The 23435-nt window shown below is 38.9% G+C and overlaps 1 protein-coding gene and 1 non-coding gene across 2 annotated transcripts; one reads left to right on the forward strand and one right to left on the reverse strand.

Annotated features, from left to right (window-relative positions):
* The first annotated feature begins 49 nt into the window (after window positions 1-49).
* On the forward strand, window positions 50-16180 carry LOC109730284 (small integral membrane protein 10-like). Its single transcript, XM_075999148.1, has 2 exons — window positions 50-100; window positions 14738-16180. The coding sequence occupies exons 1-2, from the start codon at window positions 50-52 to the stop codon at window positions 15176-15178; spliced, it is 492 nt and encodes a 163-aa protein (XP_075855263.1). The 3' UTR covers window positions 15179-16180.
* Window positions 3906-4069, reverse strand: LOC142865966 (U1 spliceosomal RNA). The gene has a single exon (XR_012916060.1). It is a non-coding gene; the product is annotated as a U1 spliceosomal RNA (small nuclear RNA).
* Window positions 16181-23435: the final 7255 nt, after the last annotated feature.

Below are 23435 nucleotides of genomic sequence, written 5' to 3' on the forward strand. Positions count from 1 at the left end.
ATGTAGCCCATTGAGGTCCTTTGTGTCACCTCTGTGGGACTTGTGGAGCATGAGTAACCAGTATAAGCATCATGCTGATCCCATGGCTGCTGATCTTGCAGTGAGTAATAAAGCCATTTGTCTCTAACTCAGGAGTCCCATCCTTTGGCAGTATCCACAGAACAGTAACAGGTTAACTCTTTAGTTGATGCAAGTAGGGTAAAATCTCATACCCTGTAGAATTCCTGAAAGTACCTTGTCTTTTCATTCCCTTAACAGTGTATTTTATAGAGCACAAGCTTTTAATTTCAATAAAGTCCCATTTTTCAATTATTTTATGGATTGTGCTTTTGTGTCAGGCCTAATAATCCTTTGCCTAACCCCAAGTCACCCAGATTTTGTGTGTGTGTTTTCTTTTAAGAGTTTTATAGTTTTATGTTTTATGTTTTACATTTAGATTTATAACCCAGTTTGGATTAATTTTTGAATAAGGTGTTTTAGGTCAAGGTTCAATCTTTCTTTTTATTTCTTTATTTTTTACCTATATATTTTTTTGAGACAGAGTCTCTCACTCTGTTGCCCGGGGCTAGAGTGCCATGGCATCAGCCTAGCCCACAGCAACCTCCAACTCCTGGGCTCAAGCGATCCTCCTGCCTCAGCCTCCAGAGTAGCTGGGACTACAGGCATGCGCCACCATGCCCGGATAATTTTTTTTCTATATATTTTTTAGTTGGCCAATTAATTTCTTTCTATTTATAGTAGAGACGGGATCTCGCTCTTGCTCAGGCTGGCTTCCAACTCCTGATCTTGAGCGATGCTCCTGCCTCGGCCTCCCAGAGTGCTAGGATTACAGGCGTGAGCCACCATGCCCAGCCTATTTTTTACCTATTGAGGTTCAATTATTTCAATATATTTGTTGAAAGGCCATCTTTTCTCTATTCAATTGCTTTTTCATCTTTGTAAAAAATCAGTATGTGTGCAGGTCTATTTCTGGACTCTCTATTTTGTTCCATTCAAATGTTTGTTTATCTCTTCTTTAATATCATACTGTTTGATTACTGTGATATATATATGACAATTTAAAAAATAAAACAAACTAAAATACAAACATAAAACTTGATCCTGCATTTACATTACAGAATGTATTTGCTACAGTGTGGAAGGAGAGTGTAATTCATATTCCATACTGTATATAGTAACATCATATACTGCACACAAACATACAAACTAGTGAGGCCGGGCGCGGTGGCTCATGCCTGTAATCCTAGCACCCTGGGAGGCCAAGGCGAGCGGATTGCTTGAGGTCAGGAGTTCGAAACCAGCCTGAGCAAGAGCGAGACCCCCTCTCTACTAAGAAATTAATTGGCCAACTAATATATATATAGAAAAAATTAGCCGGGCATGGTGGTGCATGTCTGTAGTCCCAGCTACTCGGGAGGCTGAGGCAGTAGGATTGCTTGAGCCCAGGAGTTTGAGGTTGCCATGAGCTAGGCTGACGGCATGGCACTCACTCTAGCCTGGGCAACAAAGCGAGACTCTGAAAAAAGAAAAAAAAAAGAAAAGAAAAGAAAAGAAACGAAACAAAACTAGTGAGTTTATTTAATACTAAATAGCTAGATGTATAATCTTTTTGGTGTATTGTTGAATTGGGTTTGCAAAGCATTTTATTAAGGATTTTTGCATCAATGTTCATCAGAGATATTGACTTATAGTTTTCTTGTTGTGTCTTTGTCTGGCTTTGGTACGAGGGTGATGCTGGCCTCATAAAATGAATTTGGAAGTACTCCACCTTAGTTTTATTTTTCTTGGAAGAATTTAAAGAGGACTAGAATTAATTCTCCTTTGAATACTTGTTAGAATTCAGCTGTGGAGCCCTTTGGTCTTGGGCTTTTCTTTGTTGGGACGTTTTTAATAACCACTTCAGACTCTTTATACGGTATTTGTCTGTGCAGACTTTCTATTTCTTCCTAATTCAATTTTGGTAGGTTGTATGTTTCTAGGAATTTATCCATTTCCTTTAGATTATCCAATTTGTTGTTATATAACTTCATAATAGTCCTTTTTGATCCTTTTGATTTCTGAGGTGTCTGTTTTAATGTCTCCACTTTAATTTCTGATTTTATTTATTTGCATCTTCTCTCTTTTCTTTCTTAGTTAGTCTAGGTAAGGGTTTGTCAATTTTGTTTATTTTTTCAAAACTCCACCTCTTATCTTTGTTGATTTTTTTCCTATAGTCTGTTTATTTTCCATTTGATTTCTTTAGGGTCTGATTTTTATTATTCCTTTCCTTCTACTAACTGTGGGTTTAGTTTGTTCTTTTTCCCAGTTCCTCGAGGGTAATATTAGGTTGTTTATTTGAGATCTTTCTTTGTTTTTAGCGTAGGCATTTGTTGCTACAAGCTTCCCTCTTAGAACTGCTTTTGTAACATCTCATGGGTTTTGGTATGCTGTGCTTTCATTTATATCAAAATATTTTTTTTCCTTTTGATGTATTCTTTGACCCATTGGTTGTTAAAGAGCATGTTGTTTAATGTCCACATATTCATGAATTTTCTTCCTGTCATTTATTTCTAGTTTCATATCATTGTGGTCAGAAAAGGCACTTGATATTATTTCTATCTTCTTAAATGTGTTAGGACTTGTTTTGTGGCCTAACATATGATCTATCCTGGAGAATATTCCATGTGCCCTTGAAAAGAATGCTGTTGTTGAATGCAATGTTCTGTAGATGTATATATATTAGGTATATTTGGTCTAAAGTGTTGTTGGAATTCAATATTTCCTTATTGATTTTCTGTCTGTGTGATCAATCCATTGTTGAAAGTGGGGCAGTAAAGTACCTAGCTACTATTGTATTGCTATCTATTTCTCCCTTTAGTTTTGTTAATATTTGCTTTACATATTTAGGTGAACCAATGTTGGATGCATGTATTTTTACAATTTTTATACCCTCTTGATGAATTGACCCCTTTATCATTATATAATGACCTTTGTCTCTTTTGACAGTTTTTGACTTTCAATATGTTCTGTCTGATATAAGTATACCATGTTTCCCCAAAAATAAGATCTACCCATAAAATAAGCCCTAGCAGGATTTCTAAGCATTTGCACAATATAAGCCCTACCCCGAAAATAAGACCTAGTGATGGGCGTGGCTATGCAGCGTATCTGCACAACCCATGCATTTCCTCACAGAGCAGTAAAGAAGATGAGCAGCCTTTCTCATCTGCCCTATGAGAGCTTTATTGCTCGACATGAGAGATTGGGGCCAATGGTTCTAAAGGAAATAGAGTGGCAAGAAATTCAGGATGCAATTCTGGGTTTGGAGAGTTATGATGATAAGATGACTTAACTATATTTGTTATTTTGTGTGTGTATGTGTGTGTTATTTCAGCATATTATGGGGGTACAAATGTTAAGGTTACATATATTGCCCACGCCCCCCAACTATATTTGAATAAATGTAGATTGTTGTACTGTACTTAAAAAAAAATAACACATCCCCTGAAAAAAAGCCCCTAGGGTGTCTTCTTGAGGAAAAATAAATATAAGACCCTGTTTTATTTTCGAGAAAACATGGTAGCTGCCCCTGCTCTCTTTTGGTTACTATTTGCACGGAATATCCTTTTCCACTTCATCATCTCAGTAGATGCAAAAAAAGTATTTGACAAAGTTCAACATTTTCCTAAACATAGTAACAGCCAATTATGAAAAGCCCACAGCTAACATCATAATCAATGGGGGAAAACTAAAAACTTTTTCTCTAAGATTCAGTATAAAGCAGGGCCCCCTTTTGCCACTCCTATTCAACATAGTATTGGAAGTACTGGCCAGAAAATTCAGACAAGAAAAAAAAATGTCATTCAAATAAGAACAAAAAAGAGCAAAATTATCCATATTTGCAGATGACATGATCTTTTTTTTTCTAGGGGAAAGGGCGAACACAGTTCCTCACTACCACAAATTATGCAGTCGAGTTTCCCACATTTGGGGAAATCGCAGGAGTCAGCACATCCGGAGTGCAATGGATAAGCCTCGCCCTGGGAAAACCACCATCGTGATCATGGTATCTCCCCTGCCAGGTAAGTACAACATGATCTATATGTAGAAAACCCTAAAGGTTCCACAAAAAAAATTGTTAGAATTAATAAATGAATTCGGTAAATTTGCAGGATACAAAATCAGTTGCATTTCTTTATACCAACAATGACCTATCTAAAAAAGAAATCAAGAAAACAATCCCATTTATGACAGCATCAAAGAGAATAAAATACTTAGGAATAAATTTAACTAAGGAGGTAAAATATCTGTATATTGAAAACTAGAAAACACTAATGAAAGAAACTGAAGACAACACAAATACACAACTAAATGGAAACATATCTCGTGTTCATGGATTGGAAAAATTAATTTTTTGTCTGACAGAGTCTCGCTATATTGCCCAGGCTAGAGTGTAGGGGTGTCATCGTAATTCACTGCAACCTCAAACTCCCAGGCTCAAGTGATCCTCCTGCCTCAACCTCCCAAGTAGCTGGGACTACAGGCATGTGCCACCATGCCTGGCTACATTTTGTATTTTTTGTAGAGGCAGTGTCTGGCTACATTTCCCAGGCTGGTCTTGAACTCCTGGGCTCAAGTGATCCTCCTGCCTTGGCCTTCCAAAGTGTGGGATTACAGGTGTGAGCCACTATGTATGGTTGAAAAATTAATATTGTTAAAATGCCCATACCACTCAAAATGGTATGCAGATTCAACATGATCCTTATTTATCAAAATCCCAATGGCATTCTTCACAGAAATAATAAAACAATTCTAACATTGATATGGAATTACAAAAGACCCCAAATAGCCAAAGCAATCAAGAAAGAAAAACAAAGTTAGAGGCATCACATTTCCTTTTTTTTTTTTTTTTACTGATGCATACTGGAATGGAACATTTCCTAATTTCAAATTACATTTATTACAAAGCTATAATGTTCAAAACAGTATGGTATTGGCACAAAAAAAAAGACATATAGACCAATGGAACAGAATACAGAGCCCAGAAATAAACTCAAGAATATATGGTCAACTAGTTTTCAACAAGGGGACCAAGCCGATGCAGTGGGGAAAGCATAGTCTCTTCAATAAATGGTATTGAGAAAACTAGATATCTATATGCAAAGGAATGAAATTAGACCCTTATCTAACACTATACATAAAAGTCAACTTAAAATGGATTAAAGACTTAAACATAAAACCTAAAACTGTAAAACTACTAGAAGAAAAATTACAGGTAAAGCTCCTTGACATTGGCCTTGGCAATGACTTTTTTTTGGATATCACACCAGAAGCTCAGGCAATAAAAGCAGAACTAAATAAGCAGGACTACATTAAACTAGAAAGCCTCTGCACAGCAAAGGAAACAATGGACAAAATGAAAAGGCAACCTACAGATTGGGAGAAAATATCTGCAAACCATATATCTAATAAAGGGTTAATATCCAAAATATATAAGGAGCTCAAATAACTCAATAGCAAAAACAAACCAAAAACCCCCAAAACAGCAATAACAAAAAAACCCTAATAACTTGATTTAAAAAATGAGCAAAGGACTTGCATAAACATTTCTCCAAAGAAGACATAAAATGGCCAACAGGTATATGTAAAGGTGCTCAACATCAATAATCATCAGGAAAATGCAAATCAAAACCACAGTGAGATAATCACCTTACACCTGGTAGGATGGCTAGTATCAGAGACAAGAAATAACTGCTGGCAAGGATGTAGAGAAAAGGGAACTCTTGTACACTGTTGGTGAGACTGTGAATTGTTATAGCCATTATGGAAAACAGTATGGAGGTTCCTCAAAATATTAAAATTGAACTACCATATGATCTAGCAATCTCTATTCTACATATACCCAAAGGAAATGAAATTAGCACCTTGTAAAGATATGCACAATCCCATGGTCATTGCAGCACTATTCACAATAGCTAAGATATGGAAACAACCTAAGTGTCCACTGCTGGATGAATGGATAAAGAAATTGTGATGTATGTATATAAAGTGAAATATTATTTATCCTTAAAAAAGAATGAGGTCCTGTCATTTGCAACAGTATGGATGAATCTGGCAGACATTTTAAGCAAAGTATACCAGACACTATACTGCATAATCTCACTTATATGTGGAATCTAAAAAAAAAGTCAAATACCTAGAAACAGAGAATAGAATGATGGTGACTAGGGGTGAGAAGAGGAAATGTGGAGATGTAGGTCAAAGGATACAAAGTTGAAATTACATAGGATGAGTAAGTCTAGAGATCTAACGTACAGCATAAGGACTATAGTTAACAATATTGCATACTGGAAATTTGGTAAAAGAGTAGATTTTAGCAGCTCTTATCATGAAAAAATTAGGATAACAATGTGAGATGATGGATATGTTAATTTGCTTGACTACAGTATCCATTTCATTATGTATATAAAATTGTCATTAAAATCATGTTATATAACCAACCTTAAATATATACTATAAATAAATAATAATAAATAGTTGGGTTATAAACGTTTTACATTATGCAGAAACCTTTGGCAAACTAAGTATACATTTTATAGAGTGTTTTAATGACATTTGGGAAAATTGGTTTGAATGGGCTGTGAATACATTATTATTTTTCCCATTTAAATTAATGAAATATAGGATACTGCTATCCAAACACTCTGGTGTCCAGTACATTTTCAGCAACAGATTAGGTTCAAATAATTACAGGTGCCTATACATATTTTTCCACACTTAAAATTCTAAATAACAACAACAGACACAATAACATAGTTAGTACAATTATGCCTTGTACAAAACCACACTCAACTTCTCCCCAAAAGGGGATGCCCAAACTCTCATAAGTTTAATAATGTTCATTCCTTTTTAAGTCATCATAATCTTGTATTGATATTCTGTAATTTATGGCCTAAATTGGGAAGTTCAATCACCATCAATTGATATAAGGGGGCAGGATGAAGAAAATATCCTATATGTATATATATACTAATACACACACACACACACGACACAATAAGCAAACCTGAAATTATGAACAGCTACTCCCACCTTGTTTCTGAAACTAGTCACAAAGCCATAGTTTGTAGTTATGTAACTTCTTTCTTCCACTACCCATTCCATTTACCCTTGTCCTCACCCAGTTCCTTAGATATCAAATTCTCTTTGCCTGGTGGACTGTGGTCAAGCTTCATTACTGAGAGGTTTGAACCCTTGGTGGGTCCTGCCTATATGACATTGTTGTAATCTTCTATTAACTTTTACTACTAACATGACAGTGTTAAGAGGAGTTCTAGAATCTTATACTTAGTTCTGCCTGTCTAATTGTGTAACAGCAACCAATTATTCCCTTGATGACCAGGATCAATCACACCAACCAAACATGTATTTTGCCTGTTGGTCCAGTGGCATGAATAGCTCAAAATAGCTAGGTTGCAGGCTCAACATACAATTCAACAGAATGATTGCTGTTTCTACTGGTAGACGTGATCCTCCCTTAGCTAATCAGACCTCTAAATCAGCAGAGGACAAAAGCAAGGGGACAGGAAGAAAATATTTACAAATGGATGTTAAAATGGCAATCCGCCATTCTAAATGATGAAGAATAAGGTATGACTAGTGTTAATTCTGTTTAGCCCTTTCTTGCCTTCTATTGCTATAAAATGAGATCCTTAGTCAGAAGCAGTATTGTGTGAGAAATTATAATTGTGAAAATGCTACAAAAGTGGTGCTACTTGAAGTGCTGCAGGAAGGGAAGGCAAATTCATGTTACAGCACAATGGAAGGGAACCAACCTGATCAACCTGCCACCAGATGGCTGGTTGTAACCCCCCAGCACTCCCCAATAAGAAAATGGTACATATTGAGGACTTGGCATTGGCCTCTGCTGTTGTCAGGTTGGGATTGGACACTCAACTGCTATGGTAGCTAGATCAGCCTTGGTGAGCCCTCGCAGAGCCTTCAGACCTGCAACCATGGATATTTTGTACATGGGCCCCTAAACAATCCCCAGGATAGTTGGGAAAAGAGGCTGACTGACATTCTAATGCAAATCCTCTTGTTCATATGATTATTGAGAGCCTCTGTCACAGCTGATGCCCTCTGCTGGGCATTTATATGGAACACAAATGTATTCACCATTCTTAGAGGTCCAACCACATACCACTTCTCCCAACCTCCTTGTAGACAACATTGGAAATGTTGTTCTTTCCAAGTCCCTGCATACCAAACAGTGTAGTGCCATACCTTAGGCCATTTCTCCTTCCAAGCAAAGTGAACAACCATATATACCACTTCAAATTATGTTCTCATGAAAGACTTTTTTTCTTTACTGTCCTTCTGGGCTACCCCTGTGTGGTGCTGTGATGTACAGAAATGTGCTGGCTGGTGCCCTATGTCATGCAGAAATGTGCTAAAGTAGATTTGAATTTTCTACTCTTCAAACAGCTGGTTATAGAGAGATCCCTGTTTTAGTTTGCCAGGGCTGCCATACCAAAGTACCACAGGTTGGATGGCTTAAACAATGGAAATTTATTTCCTCACAGTTCTGGAAGCTAGAAGTCCAAGATCGAGGTGTCAGTTGGGTTGGTTTCTTCTTGGTATGATTTGAATGTTTGTGTCCCCTCAAAAATTAATGTTGAAACTTAATCCCCAATGCAACAGTATTAAGAGGTGGGGCCTTTAGTTGGTGATTAGGCCATGTGGCTCAGCCCTCAAGGAGTGGATTAGTGCCTCATGAAAGGGCTGAAGGAATTAACTAGGCCCTTTTACCCTTCTGTCCCTTCTGCCATGTGAGATGCAGTGTTCACAGTACCGTCTTAGAAGTACAGACCAGACACCAAACCTGCCAGAACCTTGATGTTGGACTTTTCAGCTTCCAGAACTGTAAGAAATATTTTGTTATAGTGGCAAGAATGGACTGAAACACTTCTGAAAGCCTCTCTCCTCAGCTTATTGATGGCTGTCTTCTCCATATGTCTACATGATCTTCCCTTTGTGCCTGTCTGTATCTTAATTTATTCTTCTTGTAAGAACACCAGTCATGTTGGATTAGGGCCCACCCCAGTAACCTCATTTAACTTTAATTACATCTTTAAAAATTCTATCTCTGAATACAGTCAAATTCTGAGATACTAGGTGTTAGGACTTCAACATATAAATTTATCAGGGACATAATTCAGCCATGGCAGTCCCCATGAAACTATAAGTGTGAGTTGAGAAAGGGAAGATAGCATGGTAGGTACAGACACATTGGGAGTATGAGCCACTGCTCACATATCTTTGCTGTACCTTCAGAACCTGCTCAAGGCCAATCCATACATACCAATTTTTTTTTTTTTTGAGACAGAGTCTCACTTTTGTTGCCCAGGCTAGAGTAAGTGCCGTGGCGTCAGCCTAGCTCACAGCAACCTCAAACTCCTGGGCTCAATCGATCCTCCTGCCTCAGCCTCCCAAGTAGCTGGGACTACAGGCATGCACCACCATGCCCGGCTAATTTTTTGTATATATAGTTTTAGTTGGTCAATTAATTTCTTTCTATTTTTAGTAGAGACGGGGTCTCGCTCAGGCTGGTTTCGAACTCCCGACCTCGAGCAATCCGCCCTCCTCGGCCTCCCAGAGTGCTAGGATTACAGGCGTGAGCCACCACGCCCGGCCCATACATACCAATTTTAATTCAAGATCCCATTTTATTTTTCACTAGTCAAACAGGTCAATCAAAAAGGGATGTGAGAACCAGTCACAGTGGCTCATGCCTGTAATCCCAGAGACTCAGGAGGCTAAGGTGGGAGGATTGCTTGAGGTCAGGAGTTTGAAACTAGCCTGGGCAACATAGTAAGACCCCGTCTGTACCAAAAATACAAAATTAGCTGGGTGTGGTGGCCTACACCTGAATTCTCAGCTACTTGGGAGGCTGAGGCAGGGGGATCACTTGAGCCCAGGAGTTCAAGGCTGTAGTGAGTTATGATTGTGCCACTGCACTCCAGCCTGGGCAACAAAGTGAGATCTCATCTCTAAAAAAAAGAAAGGATGTGATAGGAATCAATCACTACCCCTTAATTTTTAAAGTCTGGATAGTGGCCCTAATTTCTGTGAGTCCTCCATGCAATGTAGTATTGATTTTGGTTTACTATTTTGACAATACAGCATAGTGGTTATGAGCATGGTCTCTGGAGCCAGTTTCTAGTTTAAATTTCAGTTTTACCGATTACTAATGGGTGGCTGTGGGTAAGTTACTTAAGCTTTCAATGCCTTAATTTCCTTTTCTATAAAAGGTGTACAATAATAGTGTCTACCTTGTAGTGCTGTTTTGGGGAATAACATGTTAATATATGTAAAGTGCTTAGAAGAGTGTCGGGTACATAATAAGTGCTAGGTATTTGTTTGCTATTACTGCTATAATTAGAAGGTAGAGTACGTTCCAGGCTTCCACCTGGCCCTTCCTATCATAAAAATTCTCACTCTGCAGGTCAGGGAGCCAGTTGGGGTGTTTTTCTGGTTATATCTATTACAACTATAAATCCAGCAACTTGGAAAATTACCAGAGTGAATTTATAGACCCACTGGGCCCACTGTGAGTTGGACTTTGGCCAAAACTCCATTTATCATTTGACCTTCATAAGGCCTCACTCTGACTGTGGGCAATAGTATTGCTCTGAGTTCCCAGGATTAGTGTCAGCTCAGAGCCATTGTCCAATAATCCCTGAAGAGTATATGGATTTTTATTTCTCCTCTGAGGAGTTGCCTTGGTAAATGGATGCAGATCCTTTGGGAATAGCTAGGAAGATTTACAGTACATAATTATAATGTTACCATAGCATCCTTCCTCAAAGTCCTCTGGGTACATGAATGGAGAGGATCTAATACTCTATCACAGCAACCCAACTTTCTATTTGACAAAATTCTTTGGATTAAGTGGATCCAACTTCTGTTTCAGTCCTAGGGTTCCTATGATCAGTTCATCACCACCAGAGTTCATTGTGAGTCAAATCATTTTGATTGCTACTCTACTCTATAGCTCTATTCTGGGGTATGGTTATTAGTTAGTTTTTGATATAAAACAAACCACTAAATGTTTAGAGGCTTAAAACAACAACCATGTATTTAGTGAATGATAGTCTTCTGTTTGTGTCAGCTGAACTCATATGTCTGTGGTCAGCTGCTGCTGTTGGTCTACTCCTAGGGGTTGTTTGGTCATAAGTTTGGTCAAAAGGGATGACTGGAGCATGTATCTTTCACCATCCCGTTTGTTCACATAGTTGCGGCAGGTTTCTGAGACTTGCAAGCCCCAATGCATAAGTGCTTTTCCAGCTTTTGCTTGCACTATTTTTTGCCAGTGTCCTGTTGACCAAAGCAAGCCACACAGCAGATCCAAGAGAAAAGAAATAGACCACTTCTTGATGTGAGGATCTGTGATGTCAATGCAAGGTTATAGATTCAGGGAGGGAAAACTTTTGTGGTAAGTTTTGTACTCCACCACAGGCACCAAGACTACTTCCTCCATTCTGGAGTCCCAAATCCTTTTCAGACACATCACTCAATTTCCTTTGAGATATACTGTCTGTTTTCATCCAGGAAACAGACACACTCCTCTACTGGGGGTAGGGGAAGGTGGTGGAAGTGGAACCCAACTTATTCAGCCCTTTTCCAAATAGTTCTTCAAATGATCATCTCATTTTAAGTCATCCTCCCACTTCCACTCTCTATAGCTGGAGAGCGGGGCTGCTTCTTCCACGAAAATGGCTTCCACTTCTGCTGCAGCCATTTCCTGAGATTTGCTGGGCTACGGCGTCCTTACTCTGATTTATCCTTCAGTTTGATCCCATCAGTATTCTTTCTAGGAATTTATCAAACTCTTTGATCCACTATTCTCACCCCATGTACTACTTTTATGAATGAATTTACTTTATATTTCTTTATAATTGTTTCTGTTTGTTTGGGAGAGGTTAATGCTAATAGTCAACTCACTGTCTTGTATCACAAAAGCCTCAAATTACATTTTAATCTCCTATCTTCAGACAAATGTAACAGTGTAAAAGCATATATATATATATATATATTCTATTCTTCCCATATATATTAAGAGTGAGTGGTTCAGACAGAAGAATGAAGGTATATGCACTCTACTGTGGGAAAGAAGAGCCAGAAAAAGACTCATATAATTTCTCAAAGACAATAGCTTTGGCCTATTACTACTGTTTCATATTTGGTGTGTAGTGTGAGGGAGAAGGATGCATTTCCTTTCCTTAATGCATTACATTAGGCCATTTTGACCACTCTATGTTTCTCCCAGGGCTATGGTTGGGATTTTATCCATTTTAGGATGCTTATGTTGTTCTGTCTGCCTTAGGCAAACATTTTTTTTGTGTTTTTTTTGTTTGTTTTAATTTTTATTTTTTCTTTATTTTTTTTCTCTTTTTCTTTATTTTTTCCCACCTCATCCCATTTTTTAAGTGTATAAGCAAACATTTCAATATAGAAATGTGCAAGAGGGCCACAGCCTGGATAGCCTGAGAGGCAGGAAGATATGGAGGAAGGAGAGAGGATGGCTGCCTAACCCTTCTCTTCCTCACTGTTGCAGCCACCACCCTTGAGGTCTCCAGGATCCTTTATAGTGCACGTTATTTGTAAGCCCTCTGCCTGGTGGCCAGTCATCCCACCTGCCTGGCTCTCTTTCCTTTTGATGCCACTACATTAAGTGACCAAAAAACATAATATTTAGTCACAATAGCCATCAAATATAAGTAAATTAAAATAATTGAAATAATGATTTTCTTTTAGATTAGTAATAATAAAATAATACATAATAAGATTGTTGAGGGTGTGGAGAAATGGATAGCCTTATACATTGCCTGAGGGAGTAGAACCTCTTTAAACAGGAACTGGAAATAGCTCTTAATTTTAAGATTGTAAAACTTTTGACAGAGAAGTTCCTTTCATGCAAATGTGCAAAGATATGTACACTAGAAATGATGTTTAACCTTGCTAATAATTAAAACATGCAAATTAAAATAACAGTGAGATACCTTTTTCACCCATCAAAATGTCAAAGAATTAAAACAATGCCAATGTTCATTGTTAGGAACTGCTGAGGGTGTGTTCATGAATATATTAGTACAATTTGTGTAAGGCAATTTGAGAATATAAATGAAAATCCTTAAATGAAAACTTTTTGACCCAAAAATTCCACCTCTAGGAATGTAACTTTGGGAAATATCAGAAAAATGTAAAAAGATGCACATGTAAGGATATTAACCTCAGCATTATTTATGATTGTGAAAAATTTGAAACCATCTGAATGTTCATCAGCAGATCAGTTAATTTTTGGCCATCCATAAGGAATAATGAACAGCCAATAAGGTATCAATATGGAAAGATATGCAAGATATATCATTATATTTAAAAGCAATGGTTGGGGCATATATTTGTATGATTCCATTTTGTTTTATGATTTGTATGTATGTATATATGTCTGTGCTTTTTAATATATGCAAATAATTGATAAAAACATATACCAAACTGTTAATAGTTTTTCTGGGGGTTTCATAACCCCCAGATTTTACTTTTCTCATAATGTATAATATTTTAATGTTTTCCAAGCAATCAGAAAAACAATATTGGAAAATTAAGAAATTTAGAAGAGTTACTCAACTACACTGAAAATTAAATGAATGCAAACTAGAAGAATAATGAAATGTAATGGTTGTCCATCATATTGGCAAAAAAGAATTTAAGATAGTTAACACTTGATGTTGTATGGAACCTGGTACCTAAAATTTTTTGATTGACCACAGGTATTAGTAAAACCTTTTGATTTTGAACACTAAATGTCTATGTATATGTATACGTAATTATTTTTTATAAATAAAGATGGGGCCATATTTTCCATACTCTTCTGCCCCTTGTAAATTAATTTGTACAATGGTGTTCATTGCAACAATTTTTGGCATTGGATAAACTGTAAACATTCAGAATGTCCATCAATAAAGGTCTGGGTAAATAAATTACTGAAAGTTGTTAGTCAACATATATATTGCATAACATTCAGTCATCAAAGAGAGTGAGCTAGGTGTATATTATTGATATGGCAAGAGCAATATACCAACACATAATGTTTGGAAGTATATACAATAAATATAACAGTAGTTCATGGCAGGGGTGGGATGGGGAATGCACATTGTTTTACATGTTTCTGCATTGAAAATTTCTAAAAACTTGTTTGAATAATTTTACCAATTAGAAGAATACTAAAGATCTAAAACACAAACAAAAGTGTCACTTGAATTATTGCAACAGAATGCACACATTTCAAAGTCCAGAACAGCTGTGAGTTTTGTGTATTTGTACTAGCTCAAAGGGAAGATTGAAAATGTTCCTAAAGGGATTTGGGGCAACAGGAAATGTGTTCATGCCTCTGAGTTGCTCAAGATCATGCTTATGAAGGCCTTTTTTTTTTTTTATCATTTTGAGAAAGTTTTGTTTTTCTTCTGTTAAAATTTAAAAACTTAAAAATTTTTAAAAAGTTAAAAATTAAAAAAAAAGAAAAAAGGATGGCCCTGGTCAGGAAGCTGGGTCTCTCACATCAGCGTGCGCCCCGCCCATTGTCCACTCTCTCGCCACGCTCCCCCCCTCCCGTCCCAGCATCCCCCCCTCCCCCGAGGTCCAACCACCCGGCCTGGCAGCCAAGCTAAGCTACCCCTGGGAAGTGCGGACCTTGTAGGGCGGGGGGAGTGGGGGGCGTGGTGGGGCCGAGCAGAACGCCAGCGACCTCAGGGGCCAGAGCCCTTCCTGCGAAGGAGGGCGTCCGCCTTTGCGACCCAGCTCGGATCTGCAGCCTTCAGACGGCCTCCTGCCCGTATTCCCCGGTGTTCGTCCTTCTGCTCCACCGTCGGTGGGTTCGCAGAGCCTGCTGGAGGCTTTGGGCTCTGGGCACTGTATGGGAGGCGACATCAGGCCCATGGCGGCGGTGGTCCTTTCTGGCCTGGCAGCGCGGCTGTCACTCTCAGCCGCGACCCGCTGCTCCTACCGCGCCTTCTGCAAGGGGCTGACACGTCCGCTGCTCATCTTATTCGACCTGGCCTGGCGGCTGCGCAAAAACTTCCCCTACTGCTACATCGTGGCCTCCGTGATGCTCAACATCCGCCTGCAGGTACATATTTAGAGCCACTCACTTTGTGGCATCTGGGGAACCCTCTGGAAGGATGGCTGACTTCTACCCAGCAGTTCACCCACCCTAGAGCAAAGCGATCACGTCTGATAGCGCTTGCAGACTTGCCAGTCTTTCCATTGCCTCATCTTTTATTATAAAGGGGCGGCTAAAAAAAAATCAGCATTTGCAGAAAGCCTACAACATAACCAAAAAAGCCTAAGATAAAACGAAAAATTGACTTCCAAGGAAATAAATAATTCAAGGAACAGAAAAGAACTTAAAAATTTGAAAATCCTCAGAGAAATTCTTGAGTCCATAAAACAAAAAACAGCACAAACTTTAGGAAATGACAACAGGTGCCGGATACATTAAGAAAAAAACATGTAAAGGTAACTAAAAACTTAAGGAAAGAAACTACAAGAATGGTCCAGATAGCAGACAAATCTTACCAATGAGAATAGAAGCAAATAGACTTCCAACCAAATGGAATGAATTCAAAGCAACAGACAGATTGAATAAGATGCTGGAGGAAATTAATAACATGATCTGGAAGACACACATTTCTTCATCCCAAGAGAAGAAACAATGACAAACAGAAACTACGAGGAAAAACATTTCAAACTGTACAAAACCCTCATGCTTCAACCCTCATGCTTCAAATAGGAGGCAACCTCAGATGTGGCATAGTTTCAAACAGTTGCCAGCAATCTGAGAAAGGGAATCTGAACATTGGTACAAAGATCAAGACTCTGGAGTCACAGATGAAGAAATCCAATCATAGCATTCAACTGTGCTATTCAGTGAACCGGGTAGCCAGCAGAAGAGTTAGAAATAGTGATACAGCAATATTCAGTGGGGGAGGAGAGCCAGGAAGTCAGTAGAAAATTCCTCATGTCATCAGGTCAAGAAATAGTAATAAAATCATATAATTAAGAAAAAGGGAGATAATCACTAAACAGATATGTGCAAAAGTTTTTGCCTGTGGGTTGGGGAACCAAGAGTTGAGACAGATGGACAGAGATTTATTGCTTTTCATTATATGCCATTTTTGTTCTATTTGATTTTTTAAAACTATACATGTGTATCACTTTGATTAAAAATTAAAACTTATTAAAATGAATTTACTGCATCTAGGAAATTTGGGGAGGGTTGGGAGTGACACTTGATGTCAGGTAGATTCTGAGTTAAAACACATGCCTTCCTATCTTTCTGCAATAGTATATATATATGTACTGAAATGTTCCTGAATGATCACACAAAATATGATTTCTTTGACTACTTAAACCCCTTGTTTTCCAAGCAGACCACAGGCCACATGGAAATGTTTTAAAACTAAAAATGACCAGTAGTCTTCAAATAGCCCAGAGCTTTCTCACACTATGAAACTTTGCATGAGCAAATCTGTAGAATGTCATAGTTAAGATAAAAACAAAACAATAAAGATGTGATTACTTTTCAAAACTTAAAAATTGGACAAGGGCCCTATAGTGTTTATACAAGGTTCTTACATTTTGGTGTTGATCATAATAAAACAGTGGAAATAAACTCTATGTCCAGCAGTAGGTGCTTGGTTAAATAAAAATAGTACATCTATATGATGGAATACTGTGTGGCCATTAGAAATAAAAAAATGATAAGAAATTATATTTTACCCATGTAGAATGAATAGATGTGAAGTCACCTGGCCAATGACTCAAGTGATTGAGCTAGAGAGTAATAGATATATATTGCATACATACATTCATATACTCAACTTAGTTATAAAGAAATAATTGGAAACATTGCATACTTACAATATGCCATGCAATTTTCTAAGTATTTTATATACATTATTTCATTTAATCCTCCCAACAACCCTGAAATAGAAATGATTATTATCCACAATCTTCAGGAGAGGAGACAGAGAAGTATAGTGGCAGAGTGATAAAATATTGCAAATAATATTATTCTTACTACTAATGTGAGACATTCATTCTATGATTAACTTTTAATTGTATTTTTACTATTTAAGAAATTGTGAGGCATCATTTAAAGTTTTCTTGTAAAATTCATGACTCAAGTAGCTGCCATGGATGCTGGAATTTTGGGAAACCAGGGCTAAGCACTTCATTCCTGAAGCCTCACTCTTCTATCTAACTGTATGTTTGTACCCTTTAACCCAATTCTCTTCATCTTCTGCCTCCTGCCCCCACCCTTCCCAGTCTCTGTTATTTATCTTTCCACTCTGATCCAAATTTTTAGGTCATATATTCGTGAGAACACAAAAGTATTCTTTATAACAAGTACTCAAAAGCAAATTGCTTTGAATGTGGAAATTGTAAATAATTAAATATCACTTTCTCCTCAGAAACACAGCCTTTTGCCCATTAACTGAGAAAGCTCAAATATACACAGTTCCAAACAGTTACAGTTTAAAATTTTAACTTGCAAACAGCACAGGCTTTTGGTTTTATGTTTCACTTTTCAAAACATTTCCTCTAATTCACTTCAGGTGTAATTTCTCTCATCCTACAACACCAGCCCTCTACCCACCCCCAAAAAAGGCAAGACAGCAAGTGACACTACAGGATCCTCAGATTTATCAACCTTGTCAGACCTTCATGAGCTGAATATCTCTGGCAACTGTTGGCATGGGCTTAATTGTAGAATTAAGTGCAATTCTCTTGAGCACTGCTAACACACCTTAGAGCAACAGAAAATGTCCTTTAACTCAAACTTTCCTAAAGGTACAATTCTCTGAATTGTACCTCGGGAGGAGATCCTCTCTTACTTGCCAGATTAAAGAAGAATTCTTGTTCTACCTTTATTCTTTATTATTTCCTCTTTCCTTTCCTCTAGGTCCCCTCCTGATATGACTTGGCTTTTGACTTTACAAGCAGAGATATAGGCTCTAAACCCGGGACTTCCTTTAGACCAGTCTACAGCCTGAGCTTTCTGTTGTCACCCTTGACCTCTTCCTTGGGCACAGTTTTGTGATTGCCTTCAGACTCAGGTTCTGGTCACCTGAATTACTACTGGCATTGACCTCTTTCTTCCATAACTCAGAGAATGTCTCTAGAATCCTCATCTTCCAGTATAGGGGTGGGAGTGGTCAGAGAGTTGTAAACATCCTGTCTTTCAAAGCATGGTTTGCCACAAGTTCCCAATTTTGGTATTTTTACTGAAAATCCAACAACTTTACTTCAAACCCTTCCTGAAAAATGCTTGGGAATGTAGAGATCAGGTTTATAAGCCAAATTTTGTTGAACCAAAGAATCTGAATGATTCTGGGCAAGATAACTAATGTCTTAAAAGGTGGAGGCTCTAGGACTAGTAAGGATATCTAATATTTGGGGCTCTACTGGTACTAATGTCTGTCTGTCACCTATATTTCTCCTTCAGGTACTCTTGCAGTCTTGAAAAGTGAATCTCTGTGATTTTCAGCAGTTCCCCCAAAGAGGGAATGTTAAATATTTGGAAAAGTAATATAGACAATAATTACCTTACACTCTATGTATTCCCCTCATGTATAAACACACTTCTCTCATTCAAGAGTCTAGAAATGCTCCCTTGTGATATAATTTAATTGCTCCACATACAACCAGAAACTACCCAGAGAGAGGCAACACATATAAACATTTCCAGCTACCATAGTCAGAGGTGAGGTCACGAGGCCTCTGTTTATAGTTCAATTTCTCCTAGTGATATTTCTTCTTTCTCTAGTTCTTCCATTATCCCAACTTGATATTGTACAATTCCATGATCTAAATGGTGAATTCACCACCACTACTCTATTCTATTTATAATACTAAAGAAAGAAGAGGTGAGAGAAAAATTTTAAAAGGAAAGATAATAAGCAGGGAAATACAAGTAGAAAGTACAGTTCTCATTTCTTGCACGTGGCCATGAGGTGGTCCTGTGATTTATGACTTCTGTATCAATTCCACCTTCCCTTTTCTTTACCCACTGGGGAGGCTCAGTCCTTCATTCTTGACGAGTCTGAACCCTTGGTAGTCCTTTAGAGGGTTGCAATGTTCTGTCATGTACCCTCTGAGGATTGTAGTATAAGAAGGTATCTTAGGGGATCCCCTGAGTATCATCCATATTCCTCTCTGTCCTCACTCTGTAGCATGAACAACATAATCATCTTTTTTTGAGTGGATCCCGGAGCTAAGAGTGGCCTCAAATTCAGTGGACCCATTGTTTCATCCTATACTAGAAGTGTTCTTCCTAGGAAGCTAAAATCTCTAATCTATCAGAGATCAGAGTTACAGATATGGGGAGTAAACCTGTTGCAATGGGCCAGGTGTAATTATGAGAGACACCACCCTTATTTCTACTCCTATGTCCCCAGACTTGCAAATCATGGCAGTGGGAGAAACAGCTGTATATATTGGTTGCTGTTTTATGGTATATACTACACCCTAGCAGCCTCCACTGTGACTCTCCTATCATGGTTTTCCACAGGCTCTATATAGCATCCTGATTTACCCCAAACATTTTGGGCACCTCTGGATCTGCTAGATGTTAAGGGCCAAGGGTCAGACCTACTAGCATGCAGCTGAAACCAGCTGGAGAGACTTGTTTTAGCTGTGGATCCACATTAATCTGCATGTGGTAGGAATAACATCTGCATTTTCCAAGTCTTGATGTTCTGTGGTGAACAGGTCTGTTTAAACCTACTCCCAAAGGCCGAGGGGGATAAGAGACCAAAGAAAGATGCTGGTAAGTCTAATTTCTCAAAAAGAAACATTTAATAGAGATTTACCAACAGAAGCCATGTCTCTGGTGGCTGTGAGATAAGATCCTGATGGATCCTGGCATTGTTATCCACTCCCAGACCTAGGGCTTATATACCAAAGGGAAGGAATATGTAGGGCAATTGAAGTTGAGCCCTCAGAGAAAGGCAAAAATTTGCACTAGGGTAGGATTTACGGTAAGGCCGGGATTTATGGTAAGTACGTGCTCTTAACAGTAGATAGAGTTGAAATCTTAGAGGCATTCCCAGAAATGAAGTTAATCAGAAGTCAACATGGTGGATTAGCATCCAAGACGGAGTTGCTTGAGCCACCACACTTAGACAATGACAAAAATCCCTGCAATTCCCACATGAATATGCTATTGTATTTATTTCCTCTATTGATAAGGAAGGGCAGATCTAATAGCTTCCACTTGCCCCTTACTTATCTAAGACCCCTTTCTTTCTTCAGAGGCCAGATAGCCAGTATGGCCATGTATAGGAGACTGGCATCTGTCTCTGCCTGAAGAATTCTGAAGTCAGGAGGCTTGCCTGTACCAGCAGGGTGAGTTGGGACCATAATATGGTAGACCCAGGAAGAATAGGATGAAGGCAACTTCTCACTCCTTGCCTTTTGTCTGCACTCCACAAAGGGTACAGAAGATGACTTTAGTGGTTTGCATAGCACTCCGTGTTGGACCATAGAGGTTAGAGGAAGCAACAGAACCTCAGGTCAGCCCTGACAGCAACCAGACAGATGGGGAAAACTCCACCTGGAAGCAATGTGCAGCTGCTGTCTGATGCTAAGCATATCCAGGAACTGGTGGAATAATCCTAGAGGTCACTGGGCCTACTGAGTGGCAGACTCAGGGAAGAACTCCATTTTTCCATAACCTCCATAAGCACTCCTTCCACTCTGAGGTAGGCACCACTGCAGGGGTGTTCTGGGTCCATTGGCACTACCATTAACTTAAAAGAAGTTTACAATTAGTTTCTGAAAGGTTTTGGGCTATCCTTCTTCCAAATGCAAGTTGCTAAGGTCAAAGGGGTGCAGGTGCTTTGCAGGGAAGACTGAGGGAGAAAGTTCACAGTGTTATAACAGATTTCTTGCTCAGGTTTCCCTGTTGTTTTTTTTTTGTTGTTGTTTGTTTGTTTGTTTTTTGAGACAGAGTCTCGCTTTGTTGCCCAGGCTTGAGTGAGTGCCCTGGCGTCAGTCTAGCTGACTAGACTAGCAACCTCAAACTCCTGGGCTCAAGCCACAGCAACCTCAAACTGCTGGGCTCAAGCAATCCTGCTGCCTCAGCCTCCCGAGTAGCTGGGACTACAGGAATGTGCCACCATGTCCGGCTAATTTTACATATATATATATATATATATATATATATATTAGTTGGCCAATTAATTTCTTTCCATTTATAGTAGAAATGAGGTCTCGCTCTTGCTCAGGTGAATTTCGAACTCCTGACCTAGAGCGATCCGCTCGCCTCAGCCTCCCAGAGTTCTAGGATCACAGGCATGAGCTACGGCGCCCGGCCAGGTTCCCCTGTTCATTCATCATTATAGGGGCTCTGGGTCTGTGTAATTAATAATTCATGCCTGGAAATAGTATGTGAGCTGGTCTTCTAGCTGTTAGGCTAGTGTGATGACTCAAATGCCAGGTATCCCTGTTGGCCAGACCTAAGAATTGTTTGGGGAGATTTCATTTCTTGGAACTCCAATGTTGATTATCCATAACCAGAGATCTCTACATGTGTATTAGTCTGCTCAGGCTTCCATAACAGAATGCTACAGATTGGGTGGCTTAAACAACAGACATTATTTTTCTCACAGCTCTGGAGACTGGAAATCCAAGATCAAGGTACTATCAGGGTTGGTTTCTGGCAGTGCCTCTCTTCAAGGCTTGCAGATGGCTACCTTATCATCATGTCCTTACATAGCCTTCCCTTTGTGCACACACAGAAAGAAAGAGAGATCCCTGGTGTCTCTGCATCTTCTTTGTTTTGAGGGGGGGGTGAACTATATATATATTTTTATTATTAAGGAATCTACTTCTGTGACTGTCATGAAGCCCAGACTGAGTTAACAGCGATGAGTTCTGAAGGTAAAAACATCCCACTCTGAATTTTCCTGTTATAATCCCTGTCTTCTCTTTTGATCTCAACTGAAAACTCAGACTCATGAGGCATCAATCTCTGTTCTTCTATTCCTGGCAAATGGCAAATCCAACTATGCAGGAGGATTTTTCAGAGGAGAAAATGACTTTGTCTTCCCAGAAGACAAACCCTCCACTTTGCTTTATGAGGCAGAGAGCAGCCCCAAACCACAGGGACAGGTTGGGTCCTGTGCAGGCCTCAATTTTCTTCCTCTTCTGATAAGGACACCAGTACTATCAAATTAGGACCTCTCATACTCCATTTGTGCTGCTCTAACAAAACATCATAGGCTGGGTAATTTATAAAGAAGAGAAATTTATTTCTCACAGTTTTGGAGGCCAGGTAGTCCAAGACCAGGCATTGATAGGTTTGGTGTCTGGTGAAGGCCTGGTCTTCACTTCCAAAATGGTGCCTTATTTGCTGTATCCTTCAGAGGGAAGGAACACCATGTCCTCACATGGCAGAAGAGCAGAAGAGTAAGAGGGTTGAACTCACTCCCTGAAAACCTTTTATAAGGGCATCTAATCCCATTTATGAGAGCAGAACTTGCATGACCTAGTCACCTCCCAAAAAAGGCCCCACCTCTTATTATCATCACCGTGTGGATTCTGTTTCAATATGAATTTTGGAGGGGACATCTGCATTCACACCATAGCAGGCCCTCATCCTTATGAACTCATTTAACTTAAATTACCTCCTTTAAAGGCCTATCAACAAATATAGTCACAATAGGAGTTAGGGCTTCAACATATGAATTTGGGGGGTAGACACAATTCAGTCCATAACAATATGCCAGATGACCCCCAGTTGTCTCTTATGGTAATAATACCCCCTGTGCTGCTGATATTAACCGCCACCACCTGGACTCATCTATTCCAGACTCCCTCCAGCATGTTGCAAATCAGGGAGCTCATTTTAATGGCAACTGTTTCTCATTGGCATCCTTAGTCTAGAGTGAATAGCCAGAAGAAGTACTTTTGAAAACTTCTGATGTTTTCCTGATCTAGTAATATCCCAAGGCAAGGGTTACAGGACAAATGTTTGAGTTTCTTGGGAGGGAGTGAATGGGTGAGATGCTCACAATAGATCCAATACAATATTCTCATGTCCAGAAGTTTTTAATTTCTTTCTCTGTATTATGCCAGTGGGCTCTAGCTCCTCAATGTTATTTATGACAGGCTAGCATCTTGTCCAGGTTTGTATCAGACAACCCAGAGAACAGAATCAGCCTGCAGCCTGAGTCCAGCACAGTGAATTATTAATAAATTCATGAGTGCCAGTCATTCATTCTATATTTAACTCTATTCCTTGACTGACACTGCATCTCATTTCCCACTCTTGGATAATATCTCTTAAGTCAATCTAGAGGGATGATAACATCTTTGGATAGTGAATATTA

The sequence above is a fragment of the Microcebus murinus genome, chromosome X, assembly GCF_040939455.1.
Source record: "Microcebus murinus isolate Inina chromosome X, M.murinus_Inina_mat1.0, whole genome shotgun sequence".
NCBI lineage: Eukaryota > Metazoa > Chordata > Mammalia > Primates > Cheirogaleidae > Microcebus > Microcebus murinus.